At 50.1% G+C, this 13,552-nt stretch overlaps 6 protein-coding genes across 6 annotated transcripts; 3 read left to right on the forward strand and 3 right to left on the reverse strand.

Moving 5' to 3' along the window:
* Nucleotides 1-683: 683 nt before the first annotated feature.
* FOIG_14900 (uncharacterized protein) lies at nt 684-2,618 on the forward strand (the record flags this gene model as incomplete). Its single annotated transcript, XM_031216196.1, has 4 exons — nt 684-723; nt 786-859; nt 922-1,751; nt 1,814-2,618. The coding sequence occupies 4 exons, from the start codon at nt 684-686 to the stop codon at nt 2,616-2,618; spliced, it is 1,749 nt and encodes a 582-aa protein (XP_031054112.1).
* A 793-nt stretch (nt 2,619-3,411) lies between these two features.
* FOIG_14901 (uncharacterized protein) lies at nt 3,412-4,707 on the forward strand (the record flags this gene model as incomplete). The annotated part of the gene is made up of 2 exons (XM_031216197.1): nt 3,412-3,708; nt 3,763-4,707. 2 exons carry the CDS (start codon nt 3,412-3,414, stop codon nt 4,705-4,707), a joined length of 1,242 nt encoding a protein of 413 aa, XP_031054113.1.
* A 332-nt stretch (nt 4,708-5,039) lies between these two features.
* FOIG_14902 (uncharacterized protein) lies at nt 5,040-6,464 on the reverse strand (the record flags this gene model as incomplete). The annotated part of the gene is made up of 1 exon (XM_031216198.1): nt 5,040-6,464. One exon carries the CDS (start codon nt 6,462-6,464, stop codon nt 5,040-5,042), a length of 1,425 nt encoding a protein of 474 aa, XP_031054114.1.
* Nucleotides 6,465-7,071: 607 nt separating this feature from the next.
* FOIG_14903 (uncharacterized protein) lies at nt 7,072-9,289 on the reverse strand. The gene is made up of 5 exons (XM_031216199.1): nt 8,834-9,289; nt 8,348-8,749; nt 8,145-8,262; nt 7,801-8,055; nt 7,072-7,693 (listed from the first exon to the last, which is right to left on the reverse strand). The coding sequence occupies exons 1-5, from the start codon at nt 9,173-9,175 to the stop codon at nt 7,350-7,352; spliced, it is 1,461 nt and encodes a 486-aa protein (XP_031054115.1). The 5' UTR covers nt 9,176-9,289; the 3' UTR covers nt 7,072-7,349.
* Nucleotides 9,290-9,480: 191 nt separating this feature from the next.
* FOIG_14904 (uncharacterized protein) lies at nt 9,481-12,302 on the forward strand. The gene is made up of 3 exons (XM_031216200.1): nt 9,481-9,946; nt 10,006-10,148; nt 10,204-12,302. The coding sequence occupies exons 1-3, from the start codon at nt 9,682-9,684 to the stop codon at nt 12,046-12,048; spliced, it is 2,253 nt and encodes a 750-aa protein (XP_031054116.1). The 5' UTR covers nt 9,481-9,681; the 3' UTR covers nt 12,049-12,302.
* FOIG_14905 (uncharacterized protein) lies at nt 12,071-13,373 on the reverse strand. Its single transcript, XM_031216201.1, has one exon. The coding sequence runs from the start codon at nt 13,222-13,224 to the stop codon at nt 12,244-12,246; it is 981 nt and encodes a 326-aa protein (XP_031054117.1). The 5' UTR covers nt 13,225-13,373; the 3' UTR covers nt 12,071-12,243.
* Between the last annotated feature and the right edge of the window lie 179 nt (nt 13,374-13,552).

The raw sequence follows: 13,552 nt of genomic DNA on the forward strand, positions 1-13,552 counted from the left end.
GAAATTTAATACTTAAGAAAGAACATAACCGTTGTGCCTAGAGAGTATGGTCTGCTTTCTTCCCCCTTCTTAGTCTATAGTCTTACTAGGTCTACGTAGATACAGAAACCCAGGATTCGCGTTGCCTCATGTACAGGTAGAATGTTGAATTAATAACAAATAAGAATCTTCGGCCTAGTAATGCGTTAGTAGGGATAAGAGATAACCAGAGTGTACCACTGTTTGTCCTCTCCAAGCTTATCTACAGACTACCAATACCCACTTAACATGTACCACTTTACCGCGTACCACTTTGGAAGCGCGTACCACTGTGAACTTTTTGACGTGGGGATTACCCCACTTTATCACTCCCACCATTTCCCGGCTAGAACATCGGAAGGTATTCAGGGATAGGTACGAAGATGGACAATGCAGATTATAATCAGCGATAATGGGTACGCAATGCTCAGGTTTGATAACCGAAAAAGCTCCACCCTATCTCAATCCCCACGTTCCATTATCTGGGGTAAGGGTCCATCGCGAGGTAAGTTGCCGCAGCTGTCTAGGGATAAAGTGGTTCAGTTGAAGTTATTATTTAAGTTATTTACGAGCAGTAGAAGCATTGATGTCTGATTTCATATACCATGTTCCAGCGGAATCAACAAAAAGCTTAAAGTAAAGTCACTTGGGACATTATCATCAGAATGAAGTCACACAGAGCATCGGTAATCATCGTCGGAACTGGTGAGTATGCCACGGGAGACTATTCCAATTAGATACAGGGCCGTGCATCTAACTGCCAAAAGGCGTCGGTGGACTTGCTGCAGCAAAGACATACTTGGAATTAGATCCTGAAGCCGATATCTTGCTTCTCGAGAAGGTAAAATTCCTTCCATGCGTGGTGAAACTATCAAAGGAATACTGCTAATACTATATCTGCAGAGATCGGGTTTGGGTGGAGTCTGGGCCGAAGAGAACTGCTACGATGGCCTCAAGACCAACAACTTGCGAGGCACCTACGAGTTCACTGATTTCCCCCTCGATGATAGCTATGGCGTGAAGGATGGGGAGCATATCCCGGGTCTTGTGCTCTACAAGTACATGACCGACTTTGCTGTCAAATTTGACATATTTCGCCGCATTCACTTCAATGTCAACATCCGCACCATCGAGAAGCTAGATCAAGACGGCTCGGAGCTTGTTGGCGAAGACAGCACTGGTTCCGAGAAGCGCCCCGTCCAGGTGTCATATCGCTGCGAGAAACTCATCATGTGCACTGGCCTTGCATCGACCCCGAACCCCGTGTCATATCCAGGTCGTGAGTCCTTTGGTAAGCCAGTCCTCAATCACGGTCAGCTCAAGGTGGAGGCCCATGAAGTAGCCTCAGATCCTGACGTCAAGTCCGTCACGATTGTCGGAGCGTCAAAGACAGGCTACGATGCTGTACAACTAATGGCTTCTCGTGGTAAGAAGGTGACTTGGGTCATTCGCGAATCCGGTGGCGGCGGGGTCTGGATGTCACCTCCATGGGTCAAGATGGGACCTTTCACCCTCCAGCTGGAGCATGTCGCCACTATGAGATTCTTCACCTGGTTTAGTCCCTGCGTTTGGGGGGAGTACGATGGTTACTCTTGGGTTCGTCGCTTCCTGCACGGGGCGTGGCTCGGTCGAACAATGGTGCATCGTCTTTGGGAAAAGATCCGGATGGACACCGTCAACTTCAACGGGTACAAGAAAAATGAAGCAATTGCTCACCTAGAGCCTTATGAGAGGTATGTACCTGCCTCTGGGAGTACATGACTTCTGTATCATACACTGACCTCGAAAACTATAGTTTGTTCTGGTCTGCCCGCGTTGGAGTCCTGAACTATCCAGGCAATATTCACGACTATGTAACCTCGGGCCAGGTTCAGATCATCAAGAAAGACATCTCGCACCTCTCCAAAAACGGAACGATCAACTTTGCCGATGGTACAAGCTACCAGACTGATGCTTTGATAGCCATCACTGGATGGAAGCTTTCACCAAACATACAGTACAAGCCTGATGGAATTGAAGCGTGCCTCGGTATTCCAACCGAGAACATGAGCAGTGAAGAGCTGGCGTTCTGGTCCAATCTTGACAAAGAAGCCGAACGTGAAATCCTCCAAAAGTTTCCATATCTCACTCGCCCACCTAAGAATGTCATACCTTACAAGCAAAAGGTCTCACCATACCGCTTGTATCGCGGCATGGCACCGCCAGGTCTGACGTCGCGATCCGACAACTCCATTGTCTTTATCAAGATGGTCCACAGCACGGCCAACATCATCATTGCGGAAACACAAGCTCTCTGGGCATACGCCTATCTCAACGGCACGATCGACATAGACAAGGACAAAGTCTACAAGGAGACCGCGCTATCAAGCTGTTATGGTAGATTGCGCTACCCTTGTGGATTCTCAGCCTGGTACCCTGAGTTTGTGTACGATACTGTCCCGTACGCAGACATGTTGCTCCGGGATCTTGGTGTCCGCAGTCGAAGAAAACGCACTGCGACACAGGAAGTCTTTTCGGGATATACGATCCAGGATTATAAGGGGATCAATAGAGAGTGGGCGGAGACAAGGCGCTGCGACGAAGGGAAGAAGGTGATTTAGAGTAAGCCTGGGGCTGAATCAACGAGAAATGTATATAACCGAAAGTGAAACAGTCTGTAGTACTTGCCCTTGAGGCTGTCGACGCAAACAATAAATGCCGGAGCTTTTTCTATAGAGAACCCCTTTCACAGTACTACAGTATAAGTATCTTCTATCTATAAGATATTGTGAAGAGATCTGCCATACTCCTAATTGTAGCACCATGAAACGGGCCCCTATTCCTGATTAGAGTTCCCAAGCAGGAATCTTGCCCCTGGCCCCTGGCCTGGATTTAAGGCTGAAAACTGGCTCGAGACTACCGAGTTAGGAACTAGACTTGATGATCTACATTTCACAGCCAATGGTGTTGGCTGTGGCAAGCCAGCGCTCGAGATAGCTGGAATTTAAACCTTATTTATCAGCCATGAAATATTAGCAAAAGCCCTTTTCAGTTATGAAGCCTGTAAATCATGGCTTAGAGACATATCTAGCCCCATAGCATCCCAAACGTCCGGGAATGCCGATGACCGTAGACCTAAGTCTAGCTATTAAGGCGTAAACCTAGATGCTGTTTTCGGTAAGACACTGTTATTCTCCTAGTCTAGATTATCCTTTTGCATTCTAAAGACCTTTCTTTATACTTTATAGATTCAACTGTTGGTTATACTAGAGAAGAATTGTAAGATAATAGGGAATGAGAATAGTATAAGATAGCTACCATCCCCCTCATGAGATCCAGAAGTATTACAACCCACAATACAGCATAGACCCTCATTGCTTTACTTCTTTCTTACCCTCTTCAACCACCATAACTATGAAGCTCGTTATCTCTTTATTTCTTCTTGCCGAACTTATCGGTTTAACCCTTGCCCAGGCAAAAGTTCAGAACGCCAACATCGAACCCGAACTTGTCGTCCCAAACAGTTATATTATTAAATATAAATCGAAGGCTTCCTCTAGCAGTAAGAAGAAGCATGAAAAAGCCATTCACAAAAAGGCTAAAAGCAAGGGAAAAGAGGGCATTGTGGATAATATCGACCTCGATGGTTTCAAAGGCTATGTCGCCGAGATTCCCTCCTCGGAACTTCAGGAAGTCATTGACTCTGACCTGGTAAGTTATTCTGATCTAGAGCCCTGGCGGTTTGGTGCTGACTTAAGTATTCAGGTCGATTACATTGAGCAGGATACCATTGTGAACGTCTCTGCTGTTGCAGCCCCTAGCTTAGGCCCGATCACGAAACGTGGATATACCAGCCAGACATCTGCTCCCTGGGGTCTTGCCCGTATCTCACAGGTCTATTCTGAAAAAGGTGTAGACGCTCGCTACTCTTACGATGCAACGGCTGGTGCTGGTTCAACTGTTTATGTCCTCGATTCGGGTATTCGAACTACGCATAAGGAGTTTGAGGGCCGTGCCTTTTGGGGAGCTAATTTCATCAGCGGCTCTCCTGATACAGACGAGTACGGCCACGGGACACATGTTGCTGGTACTGTCGGTGGCAAGACCTACGGCGTAGCTAAAGGCTGCAGGATTTATGCTGTCAAGGTGATTGATAAGAATGGCAGTGGCACTATGTCCAATATCCTTCAGGGCCTACAGTGGGCTGTCAATCACGCCAAGTCCCGTGGCATCACCAAGACGAGCATTATCAATGCATCTCTTGGCGGCCCCTATACCAAGATTGGCAATGCTGCTGTCAAAGCTGCCACTGATCTCGGGATTACTATCGTTGTTTCAGCTGGCAATGATGGGGCTGATGCTGCCGACTACTCACCTGCTTCTGCTCCATCGGCCATCACTGTTGCCGCTATTGATTCTGCTAGTTATCGCACTTTATGGTCAAACTATGGCAGCGTGGTAGATATCTTTGCGCCTGGTAGTGATATACTCAGCGCGGGGCATCTAAGCGACTCTAGCAGTGTATACAAGTCAGGCACAAGTATGGCTGCGCCGCATGTTGCTGGTCTTGCGGCGTATTTCATGGCAAAGGAGGGACTTCGGGGCTCTGTTGCTGTTACTAAGCGTATCATCGCCGCTGCTGATACCACTGCTGTTGGATACGCTGTAGATAGTCCTCAACGTGTCGCTTATAATGGTGGTGGCAAATAGTAAATAGAGGAGTTTGCGATCAGGGCCATGTGCAGACCAGTACTATCAAGTACTTTCTTTATGACAAGACACTTTTCCAGACAGATCATTTGAGCTCCGAGGCCAGTATTCGTCTCCGAGATGTAATGCGTATGAGATTGAGGAGTTTTGGCCTTCTGGACTCCTCTATATGGGACCGTCTTACGTTTAGTCTTATTCTTTTAAGGGGCATTAGTCCTTTTAAATAGAAGCTTTTACAGTCAGGGACTAACGCATAATTGGAGTATGTATTAAATTACACGACAGGGTGAAAGAAAATTAAACGATCTACTTGTATGTAAAGTCTAAAGAACTCAGATGCGGAGGTCTATTCTATCCTTTAACATTTTCTTAACAGACTCGACTTTGCTTGCCAAATTATCCATGTGCGCACCTTCATACCCCATCGTAGCATGGTCTTTAAATACCTCTGAGAGCTCCTCATACGCCAACGGCGTTACATCCTGACCCCTCTCTGTTGGCCCTGCTGAGAAAGGGCACCCGCATGGATCCGCTTTCCGGCATCTTCGCGTAGTGCTCGCATAATCAGAAAGGCCGAGCATATCCTCCGCGGGGCGGAGAGCATCCAGCATCAACTTGACCGCCGTGCCAATCCTGCTGCACACCTCGTCCGTAACAGGCAGCTCACCGAGCTGCAGCGCCTTTACCCCCGCTGCATTATGCGACAGAAGTTCGCCGGTAAAGGGAGGGAGTGTCATCCTCAGATAGGTCTCAAAATGAGTCAACACCAGACAGTACAGGCGGCGCAGGGAGGAGTAACAGCTCATTGCCAGCATTTTTGTGGGTGCATCCATGGAATCTCTAAGGCTGTGAGATGCTGTGGAAGATGGGGGTGTGATGGATTGAAGGTCTGCATAGTAGCTGTAGCTGTTGAAGGGAGAAACTGAGGGTATCGAATCGCGTCTCGACACTCCAGTCATCTCTTGGGTAAATGCTGAGGCTGTGTGAAATGAGCTTGTGACTTGAGGGATGATCTCTACCAGAGTCCGAGCAAGATGCAAGATGGTGCCAATAGGATATTCGCAAAAGTTGAAGCTAGGATATTTAGTTGCATGCGAACTGCCCGTGAGAATAGCCAACGTTCGGTAAATATCGGCCATGAGATTTGACAGTCGAGTGATTGGCGAAGCCCCATCAATGTCGATGCTCCCGTTGGTCTGGGACTGCGTGCAGTCGTGCATGAAGGGCGTTATTCTCGCAGATGAATCCAACACGCTGTTTTGGTCGAGTTTGGGTGTAGTGGGCTCAGTGACAAGTCCGTTACCAAGAATCTGGTTCGGTACTACGTCGAGCATGGAGCCAACATGCAGCCCACTCGCGCTCGCAGATGCTACGCCTGACGGTGTCTGTGCGAAGTTGTCAAATGTCATTGTTGACTCGTCCAGTCGGACTCCAAAGTCCGAAGTGTTCAGCATGGCCCAGATATCTGGTGAGCCTGTATAAGACGAGTCGAGATTGTCAAAGCTCACTTCTTCGCCAGAACCAGTTGGTGGAGTCAGAGGCCCCATTTCGCCTTCACCGGAGCTGCCCTCTGACTCGAGGTTCTTCTGGCGCTTTGGGCGGGCTCGTTGGCTATACACGCACTCAACCTTGGCCCTGATACAGCGGGCGCACTTTTGCTGGACTGATCTGTCTTCTGCATTGACGATGCATTTGAGCTTGTGGAATCGGCAGCGATCACATGAAGCTCGCACTGAGGGGAAGTTATACGGAGGCATAATGTTTTGGTCTGGGGGAGAGTAGACAGGGTTGACCTAGTGACTGGGCAGTAAAGAGAAGGGTGTGTCCTTGATGAGAATCAGGGTAGATTGCCAAGGCTTTGGAATGGGGAGCCAGTGCAGTTGGCTGACTCGATACTGTACCGAGGCAGCAGGTCAGATGAATCGGGACATTGGCCCAACTAAGGCTTGCGAGTCTTATAATCAGATTACCTTGCCCAGGCAGTACAAAGAGCTGGGTCGACTTCACTGCCGAGTTGCCGTCGCCTTGCGTCTCTCACCACTGCGCCACTAGTCAGCATCCATGCCGCAGTGCTGAGTGGTTTCCTGAGCGTGGTGATTTCTGACACGCCGCTTATATGCAGCTTCAGCTTTGCTTATACTGGATGCAACCATCTATACGCTTAAGGTTTCGGCTAGGCTTGACATGGCAGGTTGGTCAGTGCGGTTGAGAGTACGATAAAACAGGGTATATCGTATTCAGGATCAGAACACGTAATGCGATATGTTATCATCTCCGGGCACGTGTTTGGCAGCGAGTCAGCGTCATGGTACGGTAGCATCACAATGGAGAGAAGGTTTGCCGAGAGGTAGAGTAAATATTAAGTGGAAATTACTAGGGTTCTCTTCTAACTCAATCTGGTGATGTCGTTTATCTCTACGAAGGTTACTGAAACAAAGGGAGCTCCAGGCAATGAGTGGCGTTGAATATTGGGGACACCTGTTAAACCCGTATCCATGACCATTTCATGCATGTTGGTGTCTCATAAATGACGAAATAGACAACGCCCAAGATCAGCTCACCATGTCCTCGGTTCCGTGACTGGAATATGCATGATGGATCAAAACAGCCACGACAGGGTTATTTGTCTAGCCTTAGCAGCCTTAATAGGTCGAGAGCTTGCTGAATTCGCCACGGGCCCTGATCCGATAACCCCATTTGAAAAAGAGGAAGGGAGCTGGCAGCAGAAGCACGCTAATGCAGGCAAAAATAGTGCTGCCCCAATCGATGCCGATCTTTTCATACATGGGCCAGACAAAGAGAGGGAAAGCACCTGCAGCCATGGATCGGACAAAAGTGTTAGCCGCAATTGCGCTAGCACTGTAGCGAGTGAAAGTATCGACGAGATACTGGAGGGACGATTGGAAGATGGTGGTGAAGCCCACCCCTGTAAGGAAGACACCGATGATGGATGGCCAAGGGCTCGAGACGTGCTCAACCGAGGTCCCTGAAAGATGACAATAACGGGTCAGTCGTCTATGCAAGTCATCTCCACAATTTTTATCATGGTCATGCAGGTTCGGGGCGGTTCCGCTAGGAATTATTGCGACTTACAGCCAAAAAGGAAAAGACCTGCAGAGAAGGCGAATCCGCCCACCATCATTGGTGGAAGTCTCGCTTCAGGAACAGGCTTGAAGTGGTTGGCGACGAGCTTCTTTCCGTAATAGATGTTGTTGAAGATGTTGGCGGCGGCGGCAAAGAGACAGCCAATTAAGAGGGACAGAAAGGGAAGCTGGCTGACGACTGGGCCCCATCCTCGGAACCGGCCGTATTCCAAGGCGAAACTCTCTAAGCTCGCGTAAAGGATTGCTAGAAAAAGTCCCCATGAGTCAGCAACGTTTGGGAAGGTAATACAGCAGGTAACGTTGAAAATGACTGGGGACATCTGTAGCGCTTACCATAGACGAAAGAGGTATAGATCGTAAGCAGCAGGCAGATTGGATCCAGAAGCATCTGAAACGGGCGGACAAGGTAGGTACTCAGTAAACTCTTGAACGTTGGGCTAGTCTCCTCCCACTGTGTTTTTTGTTTCAGCCAAGATATCAGCCACGGGAGGGCACCATAAGCGGGAAGATTATGTGCGGGAACGGATCTCACATACCTTAGCGTGGAGACTGAAATTCCCCGTAGACCGACGGAGGCGGCTGGCCTTCCGTGTGAGAAGCACGTCAGCGTGGCTCTCGTCTAGCCACAAGGCGTCTAGGACGAACTGGACCATCATGACGATGCCCGTCAGGTACTCGGTCCAGCGCCAGCCGCAGCCGCTCGCGATAAAGGCGCCGCCAATGATAGGCCCCAGGGTCGGCGCCGCAGCGATGGTGATGCCGTAACACACCATGGGAGTGCCCCGCTGGCGTGGGGTCCAGATGTCAACGATGGAGCCGCCCGTGATGGAGATGGGGGAGCTGCCGAAGACGCCAGCGAAGAACCTTGTAATCAGGATTGTCTGGATATCCTTGGCGGTCGCAGTGCCGAAGGCGAAAGCTGCGCTAATGAAATAGGGCTAGGAACGTACAGGTTAGCCAGGTCCATAACGGTAGGTACTGTATGTAAGTAACGGTAGCAGCAACAATGGAGTCAGTCTTACAGCGAGAGCAGGCCATTTCCGGCCGTAAACCTCGCACAGAGGCGCCCAGAGCATGGGTCCAAGGGCGAAGCCGAAAATGAGCAGACTGGTGCCCGCGTTGGCTACCTCGTACGACACATGGAACTCCTGGCTAATCTCTGCTGTGCCGGCCGAGTAGATGGCGGAGGCGAAGGTGATCCAGCACGTAGTCAAGGCCCACAGGGCTGTCGTGTAGACCTTCTTCCCCATGGGCCAGTTCTGGGGGTTGAGCGTGTCGGAGTCTCCCTCGAAGTCGACTATATCGCCCAATTGGGCTTCTTCCTTGACGACACCCATGTTGGACTCTTCCGCGGGTTCGTTCATCGCTGTCAGATCATTCAGTGGAGCCAGTGTCTCTCCGTGATTTGGCGGGGTATGGATGGATGCAAGTCTAGATCAGATCAGACACGTACTGTAAGGCGTCAAGATAAGGCAAAGTCCTTGTTCAGTGATTGTTTCTGTGGGAGAGAATCCTTTTGCGGATTTCTTGACAGGCCTTTATCATGTTTTCTCTCAGCGCTAGTATCATGTGTTTTTTCTTGACGCTCGTAATGGCCAATTTCGCCAGTGTTTTCGCTTTCTCGCTCACTCGCGCATCTCGCATAAGTTATGCGACTGCCGGACCAATAGCAGCACTGATCATCCTCTGCGGGGCATCATCTCGCACAATTGTCCGCTGCCTCACTCGCCCGCCCTTGAGTCCTCTGCCATGTTCTACGCGGCATCGTTCAGCTACGTCCGTTCAATCTGTAATTCAGACTGCCAAGCCACGAAATTCTCAGGTCCTCTAGGGTAATCATTTCTTGACAGCTCTTGTCCGTCACAGCAAGATGGACTCTACTTTGGGAAGTCTCTCCATGCCAGGCTTGGCACAATCACACGTCCAAGTGCGGACCTGCATCCACTGTCGCCAACGCAGAGTCAAATGCGACCGTCAGTTCCCCCAATGCTCTAATTGCATAAGGTCCGAAGTCAATTGCATCTATCCTCCTGGTCGAGGCAGGGCACCCAAGAGACCAAAACGCAGCCTCGCGCCTCAACTATCAGAACGCTTGTCCCGCCTTGAGAACATCATTGGACAGTTCGGCGCAGCTGGTAAGTTTAAATGCATCCATTGACTCACTGAATACATATCGTCTCTAACAATTACCTAGCCAGAGAGAATAATGATGATGCCCCACAAACTGCGCAAGACAGTGAGGGTCATTCGTTTGAGCAGGACTTCAGTCGTCTCAAAGTTGATGAGTCAAAGAGTTACTATGTGAACAACGCATTATGGGTCACTCTCTCAAATGAGGTAAATCCCTCCATTATGGCTTGCTCTACTTTCTCATGGCTGACGTCATCTGTAGGTTGAGGAGCTCCGTGATCTTCTTTTTGAGCCAGCTAGCGAAGATGCTGGCTACGAGCCTTCTATCTCTTCATCCGCCACCACCGCAGCTACTTCACCATCATCTCCCCAACTGGGACTCAATGCCGCCATTTTTGGCTATCGCGCAATCGCTTCTCCTCTATACCATTACCATCCCTCACTACAGCAGGCAGTCACGCTCTTTGCCGCATTCAGTGAGAATGTCGCGCCGCTGGTCCGCATATTTCACATGCCGACCTTGACAAGAATCTACTGGGACGCCATCGCATCTCTTGGCACAGTAGACAAGAATACCGAGACCCTGTTATTCACTATTCATTACTCGGCTGTCATCAGTCTTAACCCGGAGCAATGTCTGAATATTCTGGACGAAACTCGTGAAGCTGCCCTGGAAAGATATCGGTTTGCGGTGGAACAGGCTCTCGCTCAAGGCAATCTTCTCAGTACTCAAAGTATGACCATGTTGCAGGCCGCAGTGCTCTTCTTGTCTGCTCTACCAAATGAAGATGACTCGCGTGCCGCATGGGCACTCACATCGCTGGTCTTCCATATCGCAAGGACCATGGGTCTTCATCGCGATGGCACCATTTTCGGGCTAAAACCCTTCGAGACTGAGCTGCGCCGCCGTTTGTGGTGGCAGATCTGCATCATCGATAGTCGCTCGTCAGAATATCACTGCAACGAGCCTATTGCGCAGGGTTTCATTACAGATACCAAGCCACCGTTGCACATCAATGATGTTGACTTGTCACCTGAGATGGTGGAGCCTCCAGCTGAAAGATGGGACCATGCGACTGACATGACGCTCACGTTGGTCAGGTGTGAGGCTATACAGACAGGTCTGAAGCTGGGTCGCTTGAGGCACAAGCAGAACAAAGCGTCAGACGATGGAGGTACCCCCAGGGTAGATGACACCTCTGATTCTCCCAAGACTCTGATCCAGGAATTGGAGACTCGGTTGCGGGACAAGTATTTACCTATCTGTGATACTTCCGTGCCATTCCAACTTCTTTCTTCAGCAGTGGCACAGATCATCCTTGGACGGTTCTGGCTTATTACCCAGTACTCGGTAGTGTCACGGGAGAAGGATGTCGATGGCAGAAACACGAGCGACCAATTCCCTCCCACTCCCAACACCGCAGGCCAGCTGGAGAACAAAGTACGTAACGAGCTCTTCCAAACTTCAATCAAGATCTTGGAAGTGTCAGGCATGCTTCTCACAAGCAAAGAAATCATCCAATTCACATGGTACTCAAAGACCCATATCCAATGGGGTGCCATGGCATTTGTTCTCTCTGAGCTATGTGCCCGACCCCAATCTCCCCAATGCGATCAAGCATGGGAATGCGTAACGACAGTATACGAGGGATGGAAGGTTGATGAGAGCAGACAAGATGAGACTCGCCTTGCCTTGTGGAGACCTATAAAGAGGCTTATGGCCAAAGCTCGCTACGTCAAAGAAATGCAGCAGACAACTCCAGGGCGATCATCAAACGCGGGACGTAAAGTTCAGAGGCGAGATCCGGTTCTGTACTCTCCTTCACCGGGACTTTTCTCGCAGTATCCAACACCAGCGTACTCTAACAATTGGTATGGACAGTTGCAGCAGACACCGCCTTCTATATCAGCGCCAGAAGCATCATTGCCTGGCATGGTAGCGGTGCCACTTGACAGCAGTGGTCAGTCAGATGCCCTACAGAGAGTACTTGGCACGGAAACTCTAGGCCCTTTCATGGATATGATTCCAGAATGGCCTTGGGTTGATGCTGAACATGGGGCTTCATCTCTGGCGGGGTTTGATCTTGGGCCACCAAGATTCAATTAATTGAATCATCTAGCAGTTACATCTTGCAGCTTCGATTTTATTACACAACTAACAAGAAATCCTTTCATAGATAGTCTACTGAAGATAAAAGTACATAAGTAATATGTGTCTATTAACTTAAATGACAAGTGCTAATCTATGTAAATTGATATGTCTTGGCGATCGCAGTCCTCATATAAACTGATGCTCAACATCTCAGTTGAAGTATCTTGGTATCTCTCTCTTAACAAAGTCATCAAATGATGTAGCCTTGCGGCCCGTCAAGAGCTCAACATTACCCCGCGACTTCTCATAGTCCTCAGGGGCATACAGTGCCCTCGTCTCCACCATGGACTTGGCCAAAGACTTCGCTACAATATCGGGAACATGAAGCTTGGCCAGATTCTCGAGGTACTGCTCTACCGTGATGTGATTGACCTTGACCTCAGGCTTGCCAGCAGCGACAAGCTCTCGGTTAACAATCTCCCACTGCTCAGTCTGCGAGAGCAACGCTGGCCCGCTGAGATAAACGACGTCCTTCTTGGGCGCTCCTTGATAGCCGCCCGCGTACAGCCGCGGGTTGACTAACACGGCTGCAGCCGCACGCCCAATATCCTTCGGGTCAATGGGATCGTGCGGCACTTCCGGAGCTAGCAAATTGACTTGTTTAGGCTCCGAAGATCGATCAAGGTAAATTCGCAGCGGGTTGCTCGCAAAGAACCCGGCCCGTACCGCTGCATGTGGCACCTCGAGCTCCTCCAGCGCAATCTCGACCTGCGCATGCTGCCATGGGATGAAGTGGTCTGGCTTGATGGATCGAATGTCACCCTTTGTGGTGCCCGCGGTCCTGACCTGACTGGTCGACAGGAAAACGACGTACTGGATGCCAGCGTCGCGCAGGGCGGTAATGGCACCACGCAACGTGTCCTTGGAGCGCACGGCGTAGATGAAGGCAGCCTGGGAGCCTGTCTCTTGCACGGCCCGCTTTACGGAGTCCAGGTCGGTTAGGTCGGCACTGATGCGCTGCAGGTCTGCGGCACGCTCTTGCTCGGGCGAGATCCACTCGTTGTGCTTGGATGTGTCGCGTAGGGCAATGAAGACGTGGGCGCCGAGAGCGTGGGCCTCGAGTGCGACGGCGGAGCCAACTTCGCCGGTGGCACCAAAGACAAGGACTTTGGAGAAATGTGGAGATGGCATGGTGCAAAGTGAGATAAGCAGGGATGGAGGGTGTCAGTGAAGGTGGTATACAGTACAGTAGAATGGTAGGGCAGCTGAAGCTTGTTTCGGTGAACCAGAGTGTGTTGACGTATCAGCATTTATGTACTCACATTCGAGGTCCGAAGATGTCCGCCTGTAATCGTTTGGAATTCCGAACTTCAGCGTCATCCTCAACGATCATTCCTGTCCGCTCAAGTCTCGGATAACCAGCCCGAAGACGCGGATGTGGGGTCTCGCCATCTCGCATAATCGCATAACTACGGCTCGCGATTGGTTGAATCTGATCAACCCCTGAAATCTGTCATGT

The sequence above is a fragment of the Fusarium odoratissimum genome (assembly GCF_000260195.1).
Source record: "Fusarium odoratissimum NRRL 54006 unplaced genomic scaffold supercont1.45, whole genome shotgun sequence".
Classification (NCBI taxonomy): domain Eukaryota; kingdom Fungi; phylum Ascomycota; class Sordariomycetes; order Hypocreales; family Nectriaceae; genus Fusarium; species Fusarium odoratissimum.

Excerpts from the sequence above, each read along its gene's own strand:
- FOIG_14903 (XM_031216199.1), bottom strand. The coding sequence starts at position 9,175 with ATGAACGAACCCGCGGAAGAGTCCAACATGGGTGTCGTCAAGGAAGAA. Across the intron at positions 8,750-8,833 it reads GGAAATGGCCTGCTCTCGCT|CCCTATTTCATTAGCGCAGC; the intron begins GTAAGACTGACT and ends GTACGTTCCTAG. Across the intron at positions 7,694-7,800 it reads AGGTCTTTTCCTTTTTGGCT|GGACCTCGGTTGAGCACGTC; the intron begins GTAAGTCGCAAT and ends GTCATCTTTCAG.
- FOIG_14904 (XM_031216200.1), top strand. The coding sequence starts at position 9,682 with ATGGACTCTACTTTGGGAAGTCTCTCCATGCCAGGCTTGGCACAATCA. Across the intron at positions 9,947-10,005 it reads TGGACAGTTCGGCGCAGCTG|CCAGAGAGAATAATGATGAT; the intron begins GTAAGTTTAAAT and ends ACAATTACCTAG. Across the intron at positions 10,149-10,203 it reads GGGTCACTCTCTCAAATGAG|GTTGAGGAGCTCCGTGATCT; the intron begins GTAAATCCCTCC and ends CGTCATCTGTAG.
- FOIG_14905 (XM_031216201.1), bottom strand. The coding sequence starts at position 13,224 with ATGCCATCTCCACATTTCTCCAAAGTCCTTGTCTTTGGTGCCACCGGC.